This window comes from Rhinolophus ferrumequinum, chromosome 17 (assembly GCF_004115265.2).
Source record: "Rhinolophus ferrumequinum isolate MPI-CBG mRhiFer1 chromosome 17, mRhiFer1_v1.p, whole genome shotgun sequence".
Classification (NCBI taxonomy): Eukaryota; Metazoa; Chordata; class Mammalia; order Chiroptera; family Rhinolophidae; genus Rhinolophus; species Rhinolophus ferrumequinum.
In genome coordinates, this window is record NC_046300.1 from 18,175,630 (window position 1) to 18,199,833 (window position 24,204).

Below are 24,204 nucleotides of genomic sequence, written 5' to 3' on the forward strand. Positions count from 1 at the left end.
ATTCCTTCATCATTGTTCGAAGCCACACAGGCTCCGTTTCCCTACTTGCCACTTTAAAGGTTTATTAATTACATAGAATGAAACACATATGTAGTATTTTTATTGTTTTATTTTACTCCTCAAACTATAGGGTTTGTGTGTTGTTTTCCAAATATAACTTGGAATTTACTGACTTCTGCTTTTTGAATTGTTTGGCCAAGATGATTTTTAAATGTCAATGCCAAATACTGGCATCCTGAATTTTAACATTTTTTAAATCCTTCAAATTACATAATAGATTAAAGAGAGAGGGTTCGTTCATGATGGACTTTTTAATATCTTCAAGCATCGTTCAGCTTGGCTGTGGCAAGGCAGCTGAGTACCGGCAGTTCAGTTCAATGACTAGAAAGTTTTCCTAAGTTTAGTGAAGGAGGTAAGTATTATGAACTTAACACTGTTAATCTGTTATTGATGAGAGATAGCCACTTCAGTTTTATAAATATAAGTGATGAATTATTTTAATAGACTGTGGTAAAGGCCCAAGACAAGTAATTACAGATGAGGTATAGTTATGAAAATAGAAACTGGGGTTGTGATTAAAGATACGAATTTTGGTAAAGGATCTTCTGTGTATCGGGCGGGTGCTGTAGAGTGAATGTGTACCCCCCAAACTCCTATGTTACAATCCTGATCCTCAATCTGATGGCATTAGGAGGTGGGTCTTTGGTAGGTGATTAGGTCCTGACGGTCGAGCCCTCAAGCATGGGGTTAGGACCCTTATAAAAGAGACAGCAGAGAGCTAGCTCTCTCGCCCCTTCTGCAATGTGAGGACACCGTGATAAGATGGCTGTGAATCAGGAAGGGAGCCTTCTCTAGGTACCACATCTGCCAGCGCCTTGATCTTGGGCTTCCCAGACTCCAGAATTGTGAGAAATAAATATCTATTTTTAAAAGCCACCCAGCCTGTGATCTGTGTTTTTTGTTGTAGCAGCCCGAAAAGACTAAGAACGTGGTTTGTGTTTCTGGTGAGCAAGCAGGGACAGTATCTACTAAGAATAGGATAATCTCTTACCTGGGAGCACCTTAAAGACAAGGGCCTTATATCCTGCTGACTGTTAAGAGAACTTGCCCAAAGAATGTTAGTTGAATGAAGGGGACAGACTTTATACACTTACAGTGTGCTGAAGGAAACACACAAATAAGCTGACACACAACTGAAGTGCCTCAGTGTGTGGTGTGTTGTTGAGAGTACAAAGAAGGGCGCTGAACCAGACTTGTGGAGTCCAGGTTTCCTAGAAGAAACTAAATTGAGACTGAAAGGATAAGCTAGGGTTTTCCCAGGTGTGAGGGGAAGGGAAGAATATATATTCCAGAAAAAAGTGACAGCATGTATGAAGATTTAGAGGTGGGAGGGAGCCAGGCCCCTCTGCTGCACTGAAAAAAGTGAGTGGCTGGAGTGTAGCATGGGGGTGGTGGGACATGGGGAGATGGGCAGGAAAGGTAAAGGGACCTTTGTCGGGAACACTGGTCTTTACACTTTACCCTTTACTGCAAGAGCAGCAGGAAGACCCTGAAGGGTTTTTCTGACATCTAATGAAAATTCCAAACATACAGAAAAGTTGAAGGAATTTTACAGTTAATACTTATACCCAAACCTAGAGTCTACCATTAACATTTAAATGTATTTGCTTTATCACATGTGTCCCACTGTGGGATCCTTTCTTTTTAATACACTTCAAAGAAAATCACAGATATCAGTATAGGTACTTCCCTCTATAAATACTTAAGCGTGCATATCATTAACTAGAACCCCTGAAGGGTCTTGTGGTGGGGGAGGTTATGAGATTGTTTCAGAAAGATCACTCAGCTGCTGGGGGAGTGGACTGGAGTGTTGTAAGAACCTAGTGAATGTTCACTTTTGAGTGGTGTGTTTATATAGTGAGGAGGAGAGAACTAGGAGGAGGCCATGGGTTAAATGCGTAAAGACTTAAAAAGAGAAAAAAAACAGCCTAACAAATAATCTCACTGGAGGATGTGCATAACCCTGGAGGAAGACTATATCTTTGTGAATACCTCAGATAAGATTCTGGGAAATAGTAGGTAACAGATGAGATTTTGTTTACAGAATATGACTTCATTGGCCCTTTTAGGCCTTTTATAAAATAGATCTATTTTCAGATGTCCCCATTTGCCACTATTACAAATCATGTCAGAGTTCATTTAGGTGTAGCACAAAATGGTCATTGTAATTGAGGCTTAAGACTTATGAAAAGAAGAAACATGCCTAATATGCGTAAAATAGGAATGTTCAATTTCCAAGTATCAAAGTTGAAGAGGGGCAAAGAGTAGTTGATAGAAATTTTGTTCCCAGATTTTGTTTCAATAAGCAAAGTGTTTCTTTAAACATCTTGGGAATCTTTTCTATGCCAAGTACTGTTAGGTATTAGAATATTCTTAAGAATGAGATATTCTTCTATTTTATTCTCTCATCCCCTTTGAGAAAAAGAGGAGTTGCCCTCTTGAGAAGGTTGTTTTGTATGCTCTTGGGAGGCTTGCATTATTGCCATGCTCCCACACCTCCTGATTGTGGCCTGGCCTCGGTTTCCTCCCCTGTAAGCAGAAGAGTTCGTTAGAGTTCTTTGATCTGTATGTGTTTATGAAATTCTTTATTCTCATTGTGAACACTTCTGACTTGTTACAGTAAGTGAGAAATTTTGAAATCACAGGGTGGGAAAAAAATCGACTACCGTATTTTACCAAATTACATTTATTTGACCCTATGCTCTTTTTCAAATTTAGTGTTGTAATATTTATCTTACAGTGGATCCCCACGGTACTGAATGTTAAGAGGCACACTGTCTTCATCTAAAATTCCAGGAGAGAAATTGCCAATATATTAGAGTAAAACTAACCTCATTCTCAGTCCTTAGAGGTAGAATCAGGAGGATAGGAGCATAATCACCGACCATTCAGAGGCAGCCCACAGAGAAGAACACATTAAATCATTTTTCTTCTGAAAGTATCAGTGACCCCTGAAAGCAGAAAACCCTTTTTCTTTTGTGAATCATAATACAAAAATAATTAAGTGTTGTTTTAATGGCCTCTAAAAGATAGCACTATTGTATAGTGGAAAGAGTATGCTTTAGAGTTAAATTCATATGAATGTAGACCCTGGTCCTGTTATTTCATGAGACTTGGGATAAGATACTTAACTTTACCAGTTCTAAGCCCCAGTATTCTCAACTGCCAAATGGGAGATAATCATCATTTTGCCTTACAGTTGTGGTTGTGTTAGAATTACTGTGGGTTAAATGCATACAGTAGGCACTCTGTAAACGTTTGCTGCTACTGCTGCTCCTATAGAGATGGAAGTGGAAGGCACTGGTGGTTCTGTTTGCCTAAGATATAGGTAAAGGGAGGCAGGTTACAGTGCTTTAATTTTGTTTATGGATGTGAAGCAGGGCCCAGTTGGGACCCCCATAGTAGAGGCCTCGTCTTTCCTTGACCTAAAGATTAGTAATAGATAGTTCCCCTGCAGCCTGAGCTCAGCTTGAGCTTGGAATGTCCCCTGTCCCACCCTGTTTTAGAAAATTACCCTGAAATGTAGGCTTATTGATCACAGTCTCTATGGTCTAGCATTCTTTCCCGGCTACTCCCATCATTGTTCCTGGGTTGCTGACTCCACCAGAGAATCACATTGCCAGAAAGAAGGCTCCATGCAGACCCTCTAACCCTCCCGTAGCCTCTAGAGGAACTCCCAGATTTTCCCTTAAGTACCCCAAGCTGATCTGAGAATGTGAGGTGTTAAGCGCTGCCTTCTCAGACCACGACTGCTCTGATAATAAACGCTTATTCTATGACTCAACTCCTGTGTCGGTCTGTTGGCTGAGCGGCGCAGGCACCACAAGCCCGGGACTCATTTGGCCTCTGGTTTCAGAAGCATGTTAACGGATTTGAAATTTCATCCTTTTTCTGTGCTCACTTCTTAGGCTTTTGCATTTCAAAGCCATTAATACACAAAGTTTTAAAATATTCCCAAAGTTGGTAAGGCATCAAAATTTGTATCCTTCATTCAGGCATTTGTGAATCTCATATTAATATTTTGGCACATTTTTTTGTTGTTGTTTGAGACGAGCTTTATTAGTGGTTGCTCTTAGGAGTATACACTTTATTATGAAAGGAGCAAAGTTAATAGGCATTCTCTCTGCATTGGGGATGCAACAGGAAGTAAAACACAAAATGCCTGTTGCTCTGGGGCAGGGGTGTCCAAACTGCGGCCCGCAATCCATTTTTAATTGGCCCGCAGCAAATTCCAAAAATATATTTAGTTTACTTAAATAAACCAGGTGAGGCAATACGTACTTCACCTCAAGTGAGTGGAGTGAGTGGCCCAGCTGTTTGTGTATTTTACCTCATATGGCCCTTGGTGGAAAACGTTGAAAAAAGTTTGGACACCCTGCTCTGGGGCTTTTAGGGGCAGGGAGTGTCTAAGTAAAATACATTATGTTAGTAAGTTCAATGGCAAAAAATAAAACAAGGAATAGGAATGTTGGGAGGTTGTGATTTTAAATGGGAGTCTTCCACCCTTTTGCCATAGCAGTCTTTCTAAAATATCAGTCTTTCTAAACACTTTCTAAACACTTCCAGCGGCTCCCCATTATCTAAAGGATAAGGTCTAACCACCTCAGCCTGGCGTAAGATGCCTTTCATAATCGTGCGTCCCTTATTTGTTCTTACCTTCTGGCTCCTTTCCCCCTCACTTTCTAAATATCATGCATTCAAATTATTTGTCCTTTCTAGAAGGACACTTCTTTGCCTCCAGGCCTCTGTCTATGTTTCCCTTACTTCCTGGAATGACTAACTGTCCATGGGTCATTAACATTACAGTATTTAGCTAAAGTAGTTCCTTCTCTACAAAGCCCTTTCTGAATCCAAGCAAAACTTGCAATTAAGGGTGACTTCCTAGGTGGTTGCCTATTTCTAGTGTAGTCCTAATTACAATATCTTGAAATCGGCTCCCGTTTATTTTCCTTCTCCAATTTATGAGCTCCTACAGGACAGCAACAGGCTCAGATATCTTTTTTTTAAAGTTAATAAACTGTCTTTTAGAGCAGGTTTACATTCACAGCAAAATTGAGTGGGAAGTCGAGTTTCCAAATATCCCATGTGCCCACATAGGCACAACAACCCCCACTATCGACATCCCACACCATGGCACATTTATTACAATTATAATTAATGAACTGACTTTAACACGTTGTCACCTGAAGTCCATAGTTTAAGTGAGGGCTCATTCTTGGTGGTGTACTTATCTCGGTTTTCACAAATGTGTAACAACAGGTATCTAGCATTACTGTATCAGACAGAATGGTGTCACTGCCCTAAAAGTCTTCTGCTCTGCCTATTCAGACTCGTTAAAAGGTTTTCATGGATCTTCTTACATGGTGATTTAAATTGTTTTTATGTCTAATGTTCATGCCTATTGAGATGACTAGATATACGTTCTTTAAACTGTTTTTGTTTATAGTTATTGAACAATTACAAAACCAAAACGAATTATAAATTAAATGCGATAAAAACTATAGAACTGATAAAATTCCTATTAGCAATCGATATAACACATGATGTTTTACTGAAATTAAATGCCAGTGTTGGGTTTAACAGTGGCTATAAGTACTTAATGTGTTTATTTTTCACTGGTTAACTGTATTATTTCTATTTTAAGCGTGATGGGTCATTATGGAAATCACTGTCACTATCATGGACATTACTGTTTTCAACCCAATCTGTTACTTTGATGGGCCATTTTAATAATACACAGCAAAAATAATATTGACAAATAAGTACTCATTTAATGACAAGCTCTTTATTGCTTATTTAAGGCTACACTTATTGCTATGAAGTGTTGGAAAATGGTTCATGAAAAGAACCAGTCTGGCCAGTACAGTTGAATATAGAACTGACTGCTCTGTGACACTTTGAGTTTGGCATGCTTGTGTTGTCTGCAGCACTTGCCCTCAGACTGGCACCAGTAGGATTATAAACACCAGTGCAGAGGTGGGTACTGCAGTTTTATGGCAGCATTTACATATAAACATGGTTATTCAGAAGATCTAAGACAGACCATTTTTTTTAAAGCTTTACATGAAAATGAAACAATTTTTTAAATTCTCAGAGAATTCATGAATCTCCAGGAATAAGTCTTTAGATCCAAGAAACTACTATTACCATGATATTGTTAATAACTAAATAAGTTTATGAAACAGTAACATGTAGTATTTAAATTCACAATGTAAAAAAGTCCTCACCAAAATATTGAATAGCTAGCCTAGTTTTAGAACTTTTAAACTTGAGCCAAGTTTAAATCACCTGATTTTTTGCTATTAATATTTTTAATGTCTGCATTTTATTTTTGTCTGTTCTGTGTTTCCTCTGCCCTTGTTCTTGCTCAGCTTACTACCACCCCTCTTCTTTGCTACATATTTCTTAAGGCTTCATGGTTCGGGCGAGGCTACAGTCACAGTTCCCCGTCCTGCTTAATTTTGATGTACCGTCTATCCTCATGAGTGGCCCTTGCATAGGCACATGACCCAAGCTGGGCCAATTTCAGACTGAAAGCCAAGAGAGATTCTTTTGTTCCTTGTAGATTAAACTGTGATGACATAAGAGTTGAGCTTCCTGAAAAATACCCACAGAGGAAGCCATTTGTAATAGGAAAGAACAAGAGACTTAATAAGAGGAACAGAAACACCAGGAGAGAGAATCCTGGAGGTGAAGTCTGCGTCTTCAACTCTGTAGTTACCTAGTTATTTTCCATCAGATGAACCTTCTGGTTGAAGCTAGTTCAGTTAGGTTTTTCACTTGGCACTAGAATGCATCCTTATTTATATTTGTGTGTGTGTTACATAGTAAATTAAAAAGATTTGTCCTTTTTTACAGGTGAAGATGGAGCTGGGAAAACAAGCTTAATACGAAAACTTCAGGGAATAGAAGAGTACAAGAAAGGAAGAGGACTGGAATATTTGTACTTAAATGTTCACGATGAAGACAGGGATGGTACATGCCATTTATTTGTAACATTAGTTTCCTGAAGTCTTTCTGAGGTGCACTGCTGCTCATATTCGTCTTTGACTTTTCTTAGTGTGTCATTTTTTACTGAGAGTCCTACTACATCATGCCAATCAATAAAAACTTATTTTTAGGCATACTTTTATTGGTTTGGGATAGGGATTCCTCTAGTAGTATTTTTAAACATTTTATGGTACTGAGGTGTGCAGACTTTAGCTTTCTTGCTATCCTGGAAGAATCTCAATTTTTCAATTCACTTTCTCTCAGATAGTGAATTAATAGTATCCTATGACTGATGACTCCCTTTCATAGTCTTTTCATTTTTTTGACATAAAAATGTCATATCCCCAGCTTTTTTCATCTGTTCAGCCATTTTTTCCTTCTATAGATCACTTGCCTTCTCATTTTTATGTATAATATCTTGAAGATGCATGGATCTATCTGCTGATGGTGAGAATAGCAACATGTTATTCAATCTGTGATTTGGGATTGAGAAAAACGAAGTAGAAGATGCTGGTGTTCTATGTTGGCAGTTAAATCGTTTTCCTGAATGTTCGTCAGGCTCTTAATTGGCAGCTGCTACCCAAATTGAACCCTGTAAAAGGAGACATCGCCTGTGGAGATGCCCTAAAATACCAAGTAGTATTGTTAGCTACATGATGACATAATCCTTTTGCCTTCGTAACTTTCCTTTGTCTATTGTAGATCAAACAAGATGTAATGTATGGATCTTAGATGGAGATCTGTATCACAAAGGCCTCCTTAAATTTTCACTGGATGCCCTTTCTCTGAAGGACACTCTAGTTACGCTGGTTGTTGATATGTCAAAGCCTTGGACTGCTTTGGATTCTTTACAGAAATGGGCAAGTGTTGTTAGAGAACATATTGACAAATTGAAAATTCCTCCTGAAGAAATGAAAGAAATGGAACAAAAGTGTGAGTAATCTAGAAATATTAATATAGATTTCAAATACAAATTTTCCAGCTGACTATCATAATAGTTAGAATTTTTGACTTTGAATAAGGTTTAAGGAAGGAAACATACTGTGAGTGCTGTTTTTGAAATTCAGTTTAAATGATGTGGTAGGTTTTAATATAGTTTTAAATTGGAAACATATGCATAATGGCAGACTCTTTAGTAAAGGTGCCTTTTCTCCTTTGCCAAAAGGAAATATGTGTTCATTTCGGAAAGTACTTTTTCAAGACAAAATAAAAAATTGAACCTTTCTTCAGCTGCTCATTTTCAGCAGCTTCATTTCTTGATAAGCGGAACAAGCTTATCAACCTTGTCAAAATGAAATACGTCCAAAAAGATGTTAACAACATAAATACAAAGATGTTAAGCCGATTTTATGATTTACAAAGTACGTAATTATATTTTGTACATGCCCATGTAAATTGGAAGTTTTCATGGAAATTATGAAAATGATACGGGTCATTTCTAACAGTTGTAAGCCAGTTGTCACAGTTCTTAATTTCACTGAGAGTGCCAGTGTTGCACTTTGCTGAAGAAAATACGCAGCTGGGATGCTGCTTTTCTTTGTTATTGTTAGTTGACGATAACTTTGATGAGGGAATTGACAGCTTACAGGAATTTATATGCACAGAAACAGCAAAAACAAGAAGATGTATGTCCTAAATCTTTGAAAAAGATGTCTAACTGCTTTAACCTATACCTTTCTTTCCCTGTTGGCCATGACCTGTGGGTTCCCCCCCACCCCAGATTTATACAATAGAGGTGGTTCAGATGTGTGGTCCCAGGGCTAGCAGCATCGTATCAAGACAGCCCTGAGCTTGTCAGAAGTCCACATTCTCAGCCTGCACCCCATCCCACCCCAGGCTACTGAATCAGAAATTCTGTGCATGCTAAAACTTGAGAACCACTGTTAGATTTCAGCCTCTGATTTGAATTTGAAGGGTAGTAGCTCCGTACCAGAGCTGCTAAGGGTATATATGTGCCCATGTTCTTGGAGGAACTGCGCTCATGTGTTCAGGATTCCCTCTTCCTTGACCCCAGGAAGTTTAAGACACTCTTCCTCCTCTAAGTCTCTGTATAATATTGCCTCCTGTACTGTTTTTAATCTCTGCAGATTTGTTTTGCTTTTAAACATGAAAAACAGTCTTAAATGGAAATCCCTGTGTGTGCATCACTGATTATTTCCTGGAGAATTCCTCGAAGAGTAATTCCTGAGTCAAAGTATACATTAGGCTCTTGATACATTCACTTTCCTTTTTTTTTTTTTAAATTTATTGGGGTGACAATTGTTAGTAAAATTACATAGATATCAGGTGTACAATTCTGTATTACATCATTTATAAATCCCATTGTGTGTTCACCACCCAGAGTCAGTTCTCCTTCCATCAACACTTTCCCTTTTTTTAAGTGAAGGTTTTGACAGTCTTGCAAATGAGTTCTAAAATTTTATCAGCATTGGTAATATCTCATTAATTCTCATTAGGGTTACAGAATGAATGTGGCCTAAGATTGCACATAGGTGAAATGGAGAAGACCCGAATAAAAGGGTTTAGGAAAAGGAAGTCAGTATTAGAAAATCATCTAGGACTGTCTTTTAAATTGTGGAATTCTCCCCACCACACACACATTTTTCTTTTATCTTTTTTCAGTACCCTTTGTGAATTAGAGAAGGGAGTGAGTCAAAACTAGGTTGTGACTTGTCCAAAGTAAGTTGCACGAACTAAACCAGGCCTGTATTGAACCCCACTCTTTGGAGCCATTCAGTGTTGTATTCTGCCTCCTGATTAATGTGGATCCAATGTTTCGTGCTGTCTTTGAAATAGATTTCTCAAACCCTTTTTGTTGTTTCTCTTACACAAGATGATGAAGAATGACCGCTAGTAAAATATATACTTAGATTATGGCAGGGAAAGCTACCTACTGAAATAAAGCAATTTTTAAACTATGTATTAATTTACTTTGATTTTCAGTGATTAGAGACTTCCAAGAATACGTAGAGCCAGGAGAAGATTTCCCAGCTTCTCCTCAGAGAAGAAGTACCGTGTCACAGGAAGACAAAGACGACAGTGTGGTTTTGCCTCTGGGTGCAGATACACTTACACATAACTTGGGCATTCCAGTACTAGTAGTTTGCACAAAGGTTAGTTTGCTTCCTAGAGATTCTGTTACTGATAATAACCAAGTATGAACAACTGTTTTGTTTCCCAGCCTCCTTTTGGAATCGACACATTATTTTTCCTAGATAATTTTTCTTAACAAATAGAAATAATTTGAAATATTGAATAATATCCACATGTTGGTTTCATGATCTTAATCATAACTTCATTGGAAGAAAATGTTATTTCAGATATTTGTGATTGAATTTCATCTTCCTAATTCCAGTTAGCCTTCGTTGCACAGTTTAGTAGAAATAATCACAGGTAAGGTGATGATTGAATTATTAATTTTTATCAAATAAAGTATTTTTCCACATTAAATTTTGATATACTAATATCCTAATATCAGCAGATTACGTACTTACAATAAAATAGACTTTTAAACCCCTACCAGCACTCGTGTAAAGTTGATACACAGTTATCAGGGGCTCTTTATTTATTAAAGAGGTCCCGATGGGATTGCTAAAATTAAAATTCTACTAATCTAGTTCTGTCACTGTATATACTTTATAATAAAATCAAATTTCCTTTAAAAACAATTTATAGTTCAAGTTCATCTTCTCCCTATGTAGTCCTAAGTAGTATGTCTTTACTGTTTGTAAGTCATGGAATAGCTAAGAAAATGACAATATATAAACTCTTTGGAGATCTAAAATTACTGGTATTTTTTGTAACATGCATGGAAAATGTGTACATATAATTGAAGGAGGGTATGGAATTAATTCTTTGGGATGACAAAATGATAAAAAAATTTTAAATCTAGCTTAAGTTTTACTTTAAACACTACAAAAATTATCAATAAAGGAATGGGGGTAGCTTTAAAATAATCAAGTCAAGTCTGTTATCTGCTTTTCAAATGATGATTCCGGTTTAGTTTATTGTTACTTACACCTTTTCTTTAAAACCGTTCTTAAACTGTCATAGTAGAATCCTTTTGTGTGTGATTTGGTTTGTTTTTTTGGCAAAGAGCTGTTTATTGTTAGCATGCTACATCATTATTATACAAGGAGACTCTTCTGTGAATTTTTATGCATAACAAAAATTATATATTAGATTTGACCCCAAACTAATATTTGGGATAATGAACATTATTAAATGTATATTTTCAGATTTTATGCTTCAAATCAGAAGTGTTTTAGTGGAGTTATTTGGATATCCTGATGCTTGAACATGCTTTTTTTTCCCTGTAGCAAGCAGAATTCAAAATTTGTTTTATTGATTGTACAAGTGACATTTCAAAAATAGCTTGTAATTCCCCTTTTTTGCTATTGGTGAAATTGTAGTGAGAATGAATAAAAGCACCAGAAAAGAAATGAATTCAACTAAGAATTGTCAAATAAACAGAGGAACATAGAGGAAATAGTGAAAGGTGCAGACTCCCTGGATATATAGTGTTTTATAGAATTAGAATAGATTTTAGCTCTTAAAAACTTTGTTCTAGGGCATAAGTGGTTGAGTTAGCAAGTATTATAAGCTTGTCCTGTCATCCTTCTTTCCTTTATGTACTAAAACTTTCTCTTTGGTATTCTCACCACATTCAGTATAACAGAAGTCAATGCTTTTTAAAGAAATAAAATTATTCATTAGTCTTGAGACTCCAACTAAATGTCTCTAGACAAATAGGAGTGATTGATCTTCTAGGTCTTACTGTTTAGTGACCGTATCAGAGGTAGTTTTGTGATATTCCCCCACCCCAAACTGAACTGTTTAAATCATATTTAATTTTGATTATTTAATGTTGTATTGGTTTTTTAAAAATTATTTTAACAGTGTGATGCCATTAGTGTATTGGAGAAAGAACATGACTACAGAGATGAACATTTTGATTTTATTCAGTCACATATCCGGAAGTTTTGTTTACAGTGTATCCTTTTAATACATCGATTGGTACAGTGTACCTTACCTGCTTGTATTTTTTCTTTTTTTAAGAAAAGGAATTAAGTTCACGAACTTTAGAAATTCAGTAAACTTTTTTCCTCCTGCCTCTGGCTGGAAATTCCATTTTAGTTCCTAAACCATTTATATCGGGGTGTTTTGAGATATAAAAGCAAATATTGAAGTATATAACTTTGGTTTCCTATGTTTAAAGTACTATGCTTAAGAAAAAGAATTTATCAGTCTTATGTGGAAAATTCTAATGACTTGGCATTGTAACTTTCTGATTAAAAAGTGGTATATATACCACCAATATAATGTTTGTATCCTAAAATGCTAAGGTGAAATTGTTATTAAACCAGTTTGTATTGTTATCTTTAAAAAAAAAAAAGCCCAATGCTAAATTATATATAGAATAACTCAATACTCCGTATAATTAATAATCTTTTAACTGGCCATTTTACTGTCGACATTCTATTTTAGAGTCTGAATAAGTGAAACCAGATCTTTCCACCTCCCCAAAATGTGTTATTTATTGGGAGGGTGGTAGAGCAAGATCAATATATATATTTGTGTGTTTTAATATGTTTAGTATGTTGTTTTCACATATAGTCTATTGGAGTGGTTTCAAAATCTGGCCATGCCCATCTAAGACTGACTGAATTGGAACATTCCAAGGGGAAGCTGGAGAACCTATACTTTTCAAAAACTTTCTGAGTGATTTTGATGATCACAAGGTTAGAAAACCTGTCAAGAAATCCTGTCTAGTCCAGGTTGCAGGGATTAGAGGAGCCAATGAGTAACAGTTACAACTAGTAACAGAAGGATCAAATGATGGTGGTGTGTGGGTGCTGTAAGAGAATTTCCTACTGAACACTTCACAGCTGAACACTTCACAGCCGGAGTGCACTGAGAGCTGTTCTCAGCCACCCCTCTTGGATCAGATACTCTGCATTCCCCAACCAGAGGTTTTGAGCCTGACAAGAGAAGAAATGATCTTAGAAGTAGATGGGAATAAGAAGTAACGTGTTCGTGTTTATAGTATCTATAGTTTTTAATTTTCATCAGTGGACATTTGATTTAAGGACCACTTACAGAAAGCTTAGCTGAAAAATGAGTAAAATTACTTGATACTGGTAGTTTCCTTTTCTCCCTTTTCCTTCATTACTTTGTCCTGTCCATAACCCTTCCTCATGTCACATCATGGTTGAGTTAAGTTGAACTAAAGGGCTTTGTATGCTTAGAGTCTTTAAGAAGAAAACAGAGTGGGAGTAATCGAAATAGGTATATAAAGCTTTTCTATCTTTGAAGATTAGAAAATTTGAGAGCAGTGTCTTTACACACTTATTTAATGGTGTATTTGAAAATGTACATATAGAAATGTAATCAGTAAGGAGACTGTCCACTAAAGTAACTATACACCTTTAGTAAAGCCAGTTGATTTTAGGAGAATATGAAATGTGAGAAGTCACTTACTTCAAGGTAGTGAAGTCTGTGTGTCAGTGAGTGAGGGCAACAGTTCAAACTCATTTTTATTTTTAAATTAAAAAAATTTTAATTGTAATGCAAATTTTTCAGCTGTAGAATTCTAAATTATCATAAATTGATTTTCATTATGAGAAAGATCATTAATGAAAAGTTACGCAATTAAGCTTTTACTTAAGATTATGATGTTTGTTTCTTTTAAGTTTTATGGTAACGTAAATATTATTTAGCAACACCATTTTCAGGTTTATAAGTCTCACTTCGTGTGCTAGAAAATATGAATTTCCCAGTTCAGAAGTTAGACCACTCCCAGCATTTTCATTTGGCCTAAGTTACCATCTCAGAATACACTGGCCAGTGCTAGAGTGTGGTACTTAGCAATGGTCATAGAATTTCTGATAGCCACTCTGATCTCATTCTTTGTCAGTAGTCCCATTGCCCCTTTTTCCACAGGCTTCTTTTGATCCACCATTATGTTGTTTAGATAAAAGGTAAAGTTAGGATCTGCTTTAATTAATAAATCACGTGAGGTTATGTTATCTCAAGTTTTGGTCATGAAATCTACTTGTACCTTGGATCCTTCCTAAAAGCTTCCTGGTAAGACCTATTGGTTCATCTTCTCTTTTGTGGGCCTCCTGAGCTTTGTCCCCAAATTCCTAATTCCTGGAACTACATAGTAAAAACCATCAGAGACATTAGTGCAAAACATTTTTGTTGAAAAGGCAAACAAAATAGTTGTTGATAAATAATACCCCTCCTTCATGAAGTTTAGGAAGCTTAAAAACAAAAACAAACTGCCTCTTCATGTGCTTTAAATATAGAGGTAGTAGAAGTGTCAGTATTACTAAATTGACCTTTCCTTTCTTGGCTTAATGAGACTTTTGGTTTTATTGTCTTGTAGCTTATTACAAGATGTTTCATTTGCATTTTAGCCTGTATGTATTTTATGCCTTGAAATTTTTAACTACCACATAAAATACCTTTAGAAATTATTTTATAAACTAATATGTATGTAGATGTAAATGTTAAGCTGAGAATACAGAATTTTGTGGTACCTATTTGTGGAATTTGTCCAAAAATTTCTTTAACGGTATTATTCAGATGGTGCAGCACTTATTTACACTTCAGTAAAAGAAAACAAAAATATAGATTTAGTATATAAATACATCGTTCAGAAACTATATGGATTTCCATATAAGATTCCTGCTGTTGTTGTGGAAAAAGATGCAGTATTTATGTAAGTATACACTTAAATCTATTATTTTATCATGTATTGTTGCTACAACTTGATGGTGAGTCATTTTTAGTTTTGAGGTAAGACCAATAGACCCTTCCATGAGGAGGTGGGAGTCTGTTCTAGATTGTTTTATTTATAACCTGTCGTGATCTATTTATCATCACCTTGTTGATTTACTGCTGACCTGAGCCTTTTCGAAAGGTCTTGCTAGTATAGCTAAACTATCGGTGTGTATCTATAGCTATTGGGTGTTTATTACTCTTTAATTGGTTATGATACATAAAGCACCCAGTATATAATCTAGACATTTTAAGTAGAAATTAGTAAACTATAATTTGAGCATTATAATAAAAAAGCTGATTAGTTTTCTGTAATTGGTCAAGTTTAACTTCATAAAAATGTTTCCTTTAATGTTATCATGGCTTGAATGACAGAATCACTGTATAAATGCTTGAGAATTTCTCATGTGTGTTTCTTTCCAGTCCAGCAGGGTGGGATAATGATAAGAAAATAGGAATATTACATGAAAATTTTCAAACATTAAAAGCAGAAGATAATTTTGAAGACATTATAACTAAGCCACCTGTCCGAAAGGTAACAGTTTTAGTATATAGTCTTAATATTTAGGCTTTTAAACTGAAGGGGAGGCCCATAATTTTAAGATTGTAAGATAGAAAGGTGAAGGGGTCCTTTCCTTTCAGAGGGGTTTCCAAGTATAATTTGGGTGTTTGTAATGTACCATTCAAATTAAAGATCTGTTTTCTCAAAATATATATTACCTATTCAGTTACTGAATCATGACTAAGCCTTTGGCATATTTATATCAGAAAATATTAGTGCAGATTCCACATTCTAATGGAATCACGAATTAGTATGAGTGAGTGTATGGATCTTGAATAGTTTGAATAGATAGAACTTTCTAACCTAGAGCTCAGCCAAAAGCCAAGGAAGCATTGCTAGAATAATTTTATTAGCCTCTATCTACTGAGACAGGTCTTGGATCTTCTTTAATAGTCATTAGTTAGCTATGCTAGCCCACAGCTGTCTCGGAGCTTCCAGTTTCTTATATCCAATTTTAGTCTCGACTGTTACACGTCATTCTTATGACTATTAAATCGGGTCCCAGAAGGTACTGTTCTTTCATATATCTTTATTTCAAGTTAAGCAGTATATGATGTTCTATAGTTAGATATTATAGATGTTTCTGAGAAGTTGTATAAAAGTGAGATTTTGTACGTTGTACTTCTCACTGACTTTTAATTTGGACATGTTTCAAGAAAAAGTAATTTTGATTTTTCATATGATAAGATTCTTGCTTTAGAATCTTGTTTAGAAACATTTACATTGAGCATCTGTCTTCTGTTTATGGGTAATTAGAAATAAGAAAAGTAATGTAAAATGAAATATCAATTGGTGTGGTATTTGGTATGTCTATTAAAAGAAATGCACACATCAAAAAAAAAAAAAATGCAACAGTATTCCCCAGGCTCTTATTTTACCAACAGATTGTGCTTTGTTTTAGTTGCCTTTTATTTAATCCACAAATATTTCTGGAGCTATTGTTGAGGCACTAGGTGCTCACCAGGAGGGGAATGCTATAGTAAATCCGTACACATGCCATCTCTCAAGTGGTCAGAAGTGCTGTGGAAATAAAGCCGGGGAGAGGGAGTGAGAGCGCGAGGCGCGCAGGCGTGCTGTTGGCTGTTGGTTGTAGGAATGTCTGTGCAGAAGCCCGAGTGTGGGAGGCAGCAGGAACCGAAGGTGCACGTGCCCTGAGGCAGATAAGTGCATGCCCCCCCCCCCCAGAGGCTGAACAAGAGCCACAAGGGGGGCTGGAGTGGGTGGTAGGAGATGAAAGGCAGAGTTAAGATCTTGTGAGGCCTCACTTGGGATGCAGTCGGGACTTTGGATTTCATTCTGAGTAGGATAGAAAGTGCTTTGAGAGGGAGTTTGAGCAGAGGAATGATATAATCTGACCTAACCTTTTAAAGGAATCACTCTGGCTCCTGGGTGGAAAATAGACTGGCGTGGGTGAAAAGCCACTTGGTCCTGTTTCCCTGAAATAAAAATGTAATGGCTCTTCTATCTGCTGAATGATTAGGAAAAATGAGTTGCAAATGTCCCCTGCTTCTATTATTTCTAGACTTGCTTATTTATGTATTTCTTACTGTTCATTGCAGTTTGTGCATGAAAAGGAAATTGTGGCAGAAGATGACCAAGTGTTTCTTATGAAGCTACAGGTACGAAATTAAATCAGAAGCAGACTTAGTATGGTTAAACTGTTCTTGCATATATTTTCTTTAAAAATATACCAGTACATGCTATGAATATCTAACCTAAAATTCTTTTGTGTTTTTCAGTCCCTTTTAGCAAAGCAACCACCAACTGCAGCTGGAAGGCCTGTGGTCAGTATTACAGATTTTGACAAAATTATTAAAATACAGTGCATATTGCTTTAGTTCTTTTTTCCTTAATCATATACATGTCTCATATGGGTGTACTTTGATATGAACTTGAATTAAGAATTCTAGAATTCCTGAGATTTTAAAAGATGAACTTTATTCCCTTTTACATAGATGACTTAAATTGTAAAGATCTATTTTGCAGTGTTTGTTGTGTATTAGTTACTGTACTGAACCATTTATATGTGTTATTTAATAAATCCTCACAACAGCCCTTATGAGGTAGGTACTAGTGTTAGCACCATTTTGCATTCAATATGTTCTCCTTTTTCCATCAAGGGAAAATTAGTATTTTAAAATGTGGTGGGTCTCTGGTATACTATTTTCTAATTATGAGGACATGACTGCTAAACGTTTTTGTCAATGGTTTGCAGTGTAAAAGAACCAGTAGAACAGATGGGGTACAGTTGCAAAGGAATTTGTTTTTATAATAACCTTGTGAAGTTGAAAGTTTTTGGTTTTAATAATTATGGCTTTCCTATTCTTACACAGGATGCCTCACCAAGAGTCCCAGGAGGTTCCCCTCGAACACCAAACAGATCTGTGTCATCCAATGTTGCCAGTGTGTCACCCATCCCTGCTGGGTCAAAAAAAATTGATCCAAACATGAAAGGTACATTTCTCTTTTTCTTGGAGAAAACAACACAATACATATATAATAGAAAGAAATCTACCTAGAATTGCCTTTTACCACAGCTATTTTCATTTTTGTGCAAAATCTTCTAATGTTTGTCTCTGTAGATATAATCTCATAGTTAATCAGACTGAGAACCATTTTTTAGTATAGTCTTAAAATGTCATCTCTTTGTAAGCTTTATGAAAGCTTAGTGTTATATTTAATCATTCTCCTATGGTAGGTCTTTGAAGAAATTCATATTTTTATAATAATAGGTTACCTGCAATCAACATGAAGGAAAACAGTATGCATAGTAATTATTTCTATAGGGATAATTGCCACGAGTGGGATAAGTAGGTCAGAGTTATTACATTTTTATGCCTTTTAATAGTGTTTTTCAAGTAGATTGTTCAATTTACATATCATCAATATCGAGTGTTGTAATTTTGCCACAGCCTAATCTGCATTTTTAAAACACTAACTAATAAGAGCTTTCCCCCCCAGTATTTCCTTCCTATTTGTATTTCACTTCTGTGGCTTGTTTATTGCTATTCTTTCCTCATTTATCTCTTGGAACTTCTACTGTTCCAAGGTATTCATACAGGATTAGGTAACTTTTTGTAATACTTGAGGCGGATATTTCTTAAGTTTTATTTTTGAAGAACCTCTTTCAAAAGAGGTATATTATATCGCTTTCGAAAGAGATATATTTATACTGGCATTTAACATGTTTGTTTAAAATACATTTGGCCTTTTTAAAATAACATTCTAATTTTTAAATAATTATCTTACCGTTTTAAAGTTACTCATATTTTGTTTTATATATGAGTAGGTTAGAGAAGTTACCCAGCCTCTAAAGACCAAACTAAACTTGAATTTGGAGTATACAGCTTTTAAATTTGAAGTCTGTTATTCATTTTCTGTATGTGGTTACTATGATAATTTGTACAAAAATTGAATGTTTTGATTGAAAGTTTTTGTTTTTTGTTTTATAGCTGGAGCTACAAGTGAAGGTGTCCTGGCAAATTTCTTCAATAGTTTGCTGAGTAAAAAGACTGGTTCTCCAGGAGGCCCTGGTGTTGGTAGTAGTAGCCCTGGAGCAGGGGCTGGAGGTGGAAGCAGTGGTTTACCACCATCTGCCAAAAAGTCAGGTATAGTTACCTGGGGCTTTTTTTTTTTTTTAACAGCTTTATTGAGATATAATTCACACCACGGAGTTCACTCATTTAAAGTGAACAACTCAGTAGTTTTAGTATATTTACAGTTACGCAAACCATCACCATAATCTAAGTTTAGACTATTCTCATCTCCACCAGAAGAAACCGCCAGCCTATTAGGTACTAGCAGTTACTCCTTCCCTTCCCCTGAACTCTCTAGTTCTAGGCAGCCACTAATCTGCTTTCTGTCTCCGTGGATTTGCCTATCTGGAGATTTCATATAAATAGAATCATACAGTATATACCTTCTCTAACATAATGTTTTTGATTTCAGCCATGTTTCAGTATTTCAATATTTTTTTTATTGCTGGATAAATTTCCATTGTATGAATATGCCACATTTTATTTATCCATTCATCAGTTCATGTACATTTAAATTGTTGCCACATTTTGGCTATTATGAATAATACTGCTATAAGTACTTGTTTTTGTGTGGACGTGTGTTTTTATGTCTCTTGGGTATATATCTAAGAGCGGAATTACTGGGTCATGTGGTAATACTATGTTTAAGTTTTTGAAGAACTGCCAAAGTGTTTTCCAAAATACTACCATTTTACATTCCTAACAGCAAGACATGAAGGTCCCAATTTCTTCACATCCTCTCTAACATTTGTTGTTGTCCGACTTGATGATTAGAGCCATCCTAGTGTCTGTGAAGTCATATCTCTTGGTGGTTTTGATTGGTGTGTCACTGGTGGTTAATGATACCAAGAATCTTTTCATATGTTTATTAACCATTTGTATGTCTTCTTAGGAGAAATGTCTATTCAAATCCTTTGCCCATTTTAAAATTGGGTTATTTGTCTTTTTACTGTTGAGTTTTAAGTGCCCTTTAAATACCTATTTATTAGATCCTTATCAGATAAAGGATTTGCAAATGTTTTACTCCATTGTGTTGGTTGTTTTTTCACTTTCTTGATACTGTCCTTGGTAGCACAAAAGTTTTGAATTTTCATGAAGTTTAGTTTATTTTTCTTTTGTTCTTTAAAAAGACTTAACTCATTCTGTTTTTTTATTCCCACCTTCTTGCCACCCTTGTAACAATACCCATAGCTACCATTTTTTTTGAACCTTTTACAGATTTCTGGGTATAAATTGAATTAATTACTTGTTGGCTTTTCCATGGACAGTGTAAAAGATTAAGTTTATTAGGACTGCCAATTTAGTTAGCACTCATTCATTCCTTTTCTTTCCTGATTCCAAAATTTTGTTGCTATTTTCTATTTTACTGTTCTTACTGTCCTATGCCTTTTTAGAAAATATTTTTATGAGATTAAATGATAGGTGCTAATTTTATTTCCATTTAGTAACGGACCCTACAATTTAAAATGAGGGGATTTATTTTTAAATTAGGATGTTTATATAAATTAGTGTTAACCTGAAAATAAAAGGCCAAAGTGAGAGGCAACAAGCATTTATTTGAGATCCAGATGAATAGCTATTCACGAAGCACTGATTCAGGCAGAAACCGAAACAGTGTTAGGAGGTAAAGGCAAGGAGTATTTATGAGAAAGGGAAGGGGAACAATTACATCAATAGAAGGAAGGCATTTCTATAGGTGCAGAAAAGCTAACATAGTGATGCTAATTCTAAAGAGTGTTTTTAATTTTTAGTCCTGTAGTCATAATAATATGATTTCTCGTTGTCTTTGCAAACAGTTGTTTGTGATACAATGCTGCTTTAGGCCCAATACAAAGTTATTATTTGGCCCTGTTTTAACATTCCAAAGGTTTGAAGCATCCTCTGAGATGGCAGCTTCTACTCCATTTTAAAGTAGTTCCGTTTATATTAGTTGTGTTTACATTAGTATGCTAGATAAAGTTATTGAAAACATTGGCAATTTTTAAATGAAAAGACATTGGTGTAAAAGATACATTGACTTATATCTAAATCTTGTTTCTTTTCCTTCAAAGTAGGCCAGAAGCCTGTCCTATCAGATGTTCATGCGGAACTGGACAGAATTACACGAAAACCAGTTACAGTTTCTCCTACAACACCTACATCTCCTACGGAAGGAGAAGCTTCGTGAAGATACCAAATAAAGCCATTTATTCAGTTGTGGGATAATGTAAACTTGCCTCTGCCTTTTCCTTCAAAAGTGGAATTAGGGAGATGGAGTGCTTTTCCTGATGGACTAAATTTGTCTTTTTTTTTTTTTTTGTGGTTGCCCATTTTTATAAAAGGGAGTGATACAGAAGGAAATTATTCTTCGCTATGTAGCACTGCTGTTTGCATCGCCACTTTGCATAAGGAAGTAATTTTGGATTTCAAAACACTCAGAATTTATAGATTTGAAATACAGCCATCTGATCATTCTCCAAAGGCTATTTAAAACGCATCAGAGGGTTTAGGGAAGGGCAGAAAATAATATGCTTTGGGCATTTGACTGACTTGGGAGTCCAAACTTATTTTAGTTAAGGCTATCAAAATCATTTTTTAAAATTATGTGTTAGTTTTCCTGGAAAAGAGAAAATGATTGTCAGATTTTTCACATCATCATAAATATACTACCACACGTGGAATATGCTGAGAAAACTATTGGATAGCATTTGATACACTAGTCATTGTCTCAATCCATGATCCTGTAAGTTGTCATCAAAATATGATTTCAAAATATTGGCCAAGATTTGTTCTGTGAGAAGAAATGAAAGCACACTGCCTAAATGTGTAAAAGAAAAATGCAGAGGTTCTTAAAATGTAAAGAGGTAACAGTCTTTGGATTTGTCTATATATATATATATGTCATATATATGTATGTCATATATATATATGTCATATATATATATGTATATGTATATGGCTCTGCCTTAATATACGCCTTTTTTGTTTGTGACTTTCAACTGTAATCAGTTAATAAAGTATTTATTCTCTGCATTCAGGGTCAAATAACTTGTTGCATTCTCTTATATTTAAATTTGTATTTATCAGATAAGATTTGTGAGTATTTTGAAGTGTTCAGCTTAGTAGGATTATTGAACATTCTGATCTAAGAGACAGTGAGTATATGAGATTCACTGTCCTGTAAATTTCCTTAAATTGGGAGTTTACATTGATCAGCACATCTTCTCCACGTGTCTGGAACTGAAGAATCCTATGTCAGTATTCCTAGTAGATAAAAATACAGCCTTTTAACATTATTTAATGGGCAGAAGCTGTTTTTAAAAGCTTGGCAAATACACTGACATGTAGCTACTCTCTTTACAGGTGAGAGTACCTGTTAGGAGTTCCACCTTTCCAATACTAAGTTTTCAATGCTTGTTTTAGAACATTCATGAGAACAGTTTCATCTTACTGAAGTTCAACTACAGAACACATGTACATTTGACCAGTTCAGTCATTTTAGATAACTGGAAAAGTGTGGTTACTATATGTTAAATTGGTCTTTGTTACTACTTTAAAATACGTACTGCAAAGATACTGTTTTTCAACAAAATGTTTGAGGATAATACACCTACTATCTCACATAATCCTTTCTTTAGAATCTTAAAATCTGTTTAGTTTTATAATAGTATTTGGCTCCTACTAGTTGAATATAAATGCTAAAAAATACATTTTTAAAAATACATTTAAAAATATAAATATTTTGTAGCATTTATAAATAATTTGTTTCAATGTGGGAAAAACTTAGGATGTTCCTGGGCATGGAAAAATTAGTTTGTAAAAACATTTTGTTGATAAAATAGGAGATGAAAAATGCCATTGATAAAATCGCTAGTCCAGAAAGCGTTCTACAATCATGGTGTAAAGACAAATTTTTCTAAACTAGTACTTGATGAAATAAGTGAAAGTAATGAAAGAAAGAAAATTGCAGACAGCATCATGCAGTACTTTGATATGTCTGCTCTGTTTTCATGTTTAAACCAACTCAGTTTTTTCTGTGTGACACTGGAAATGTACTGGAAAATCCTTGCAATTAATTGGGTTGTTACCTGAAATAACTAATTGTTCATTTTATATGAGATTCAGTTTTAACTAATCTAAAACCTTATGTATATACACCATGTTTAAACCTTACTTAAATCTATTTTTTTCTCAATTTTTGCAAGGAATATTATTTTTAAAGCACTTTTTATTGAAGGTTGCAGTACACAGAAGTGTACAAGTTACAAGTGTATGGTTCGAAGTACCACAAAGTGACCACATATAACCAGCACCAAGATCAAGAAAGATGTTGCTAACACCCCAGATGCTTCCCGTTGCCTCCTCGTCCGTACCCCTAACCACCAAGTAACTACTAATAATTCCCAAAGACATAGATAAGTTTTATTTTTAATCTTTATATAAATGGAATCTTAGTGTTTATATTCTTTTTGTGCTAGGCTTCTTTCAATATTAGTTCTGTGGTTCATCCATTTTGTTGCATGTAGCAATAGTTACCCATTCTCCTTGCACCATTATGTTCCATTGTGTTATTGAGGGGTGTATATTAGTTTCCTCTTGTTGCTGTATCAAATTACCAAAATATAGTGACTTAAACAATACACATTTAGATCTGAAGTCCAAAATCAGTCTTACTGGGCTTGAGTTAAGGTGTCCCCAGGGCTGGTTTCTTTTGGAGGCTACAAGGACCATGTTTCCTTCCTTTCCAGCTTCTTCTAGAGGCTGCCTGCATTCCTTCGTTTGTGGTCCCTTCTCCATCTTTAAAGCCAACAAACAGCATTGTATCCGTAACTCTGCTTCCATCACATTGCTTCTCAGTCTAACCCTACTGACCCCCGCGTATCAAGATCCATGTGATTAAATTGGGCTAACCTGAGTAACGCAGATACACTCCCTTCACTCTCGTCTTGCACGGTTTTTGAAGAGAAATTGGATTTAAACCTTATCTTTGCCCCTCCATAGTTGTTTTTTCTCCTCCTCTTTGGCTTTCAAGATTTTATCTTTAATTTTATGAAGTTTGAATATGATATGCCTAGGTATAGTTTTTTGGAGATCTATCCTTAGTGTTTTCAGGACTTCCTGGATCTGTGTTTAGTGTTTGACATTAATTTGCGGGTAATTCTCAGTCATTATTGCTTCAAATATTTTTTCTCTTCTGGTATTTCCCTTATGTATATGTTACATCTTTTGTCCCCCAGTTTTTGGACATTCTGTTCCTTTTTATTCCCAGTCTTTTTTCTCTTTAGAAAGTTT

The 24,204-nt window shown here is 35.4% G+C and overlaps 1 protein-coding gene across 2 annotated transcripts in view; it reads left to right on the forward strand.

Moving 5' to 3' along the window:
• DYNC1LI1 (dynein cytoplasmic 1 light intermediate chain 1) overlaps positions 1-21,795 on the forward strand; it is a 31,122-nt gene extending 9,327 nt beyond the window's left edge. Inside the window, exons 3-13 of one of the 2 annotated variants that reach the window (XM_033132799.1) lie at positions 6,919-7,035; positions 7,753-7,983; positions 9,994-10,163; positions 11,950-12,043; positions 14,641-14,776; positions 15,259-15,370; positions 16,957-17,016; positions 17,137-17,181; positions 17,731-17,851; positions 18,850-19,005; positions 20,985-21,795. In XM_033132799.1, the coding sequence (XP_032988690.1) occupies positions 6,919-7,035; positions 7,753-7,983; positions 9,994-10,163; positions 11,950-12,043; positions 14,641-14,776; positions 15,259-15,370; positions 16,957-17,016; positions 17,137-17,181; positions 17,731-17,851; positions 18,850-19,005; positions 20,985-21,100 (1,358 nt within the window). In that variant the 3' untranslated portion in view covers positions 21,101-21,795. The remainder of the gene's footprint in view (positions 1-6,918; positions 7,036-7,752; positions 7,984-9,993; positions 10,164-11,949; positions 12,044-14,640; positions 14,777-15,258; positions 15,371-16,956; positions 17,017-17,136; positions 17,182-17,730; positions 17,852-18,849; positions 19,006-20,984) is intronic. The other variant, XM_033132800.1, reaches the window with a different exon arrangement.
• Positions 21,796-24,204: the final 2,409 nt, after the last annotated feature.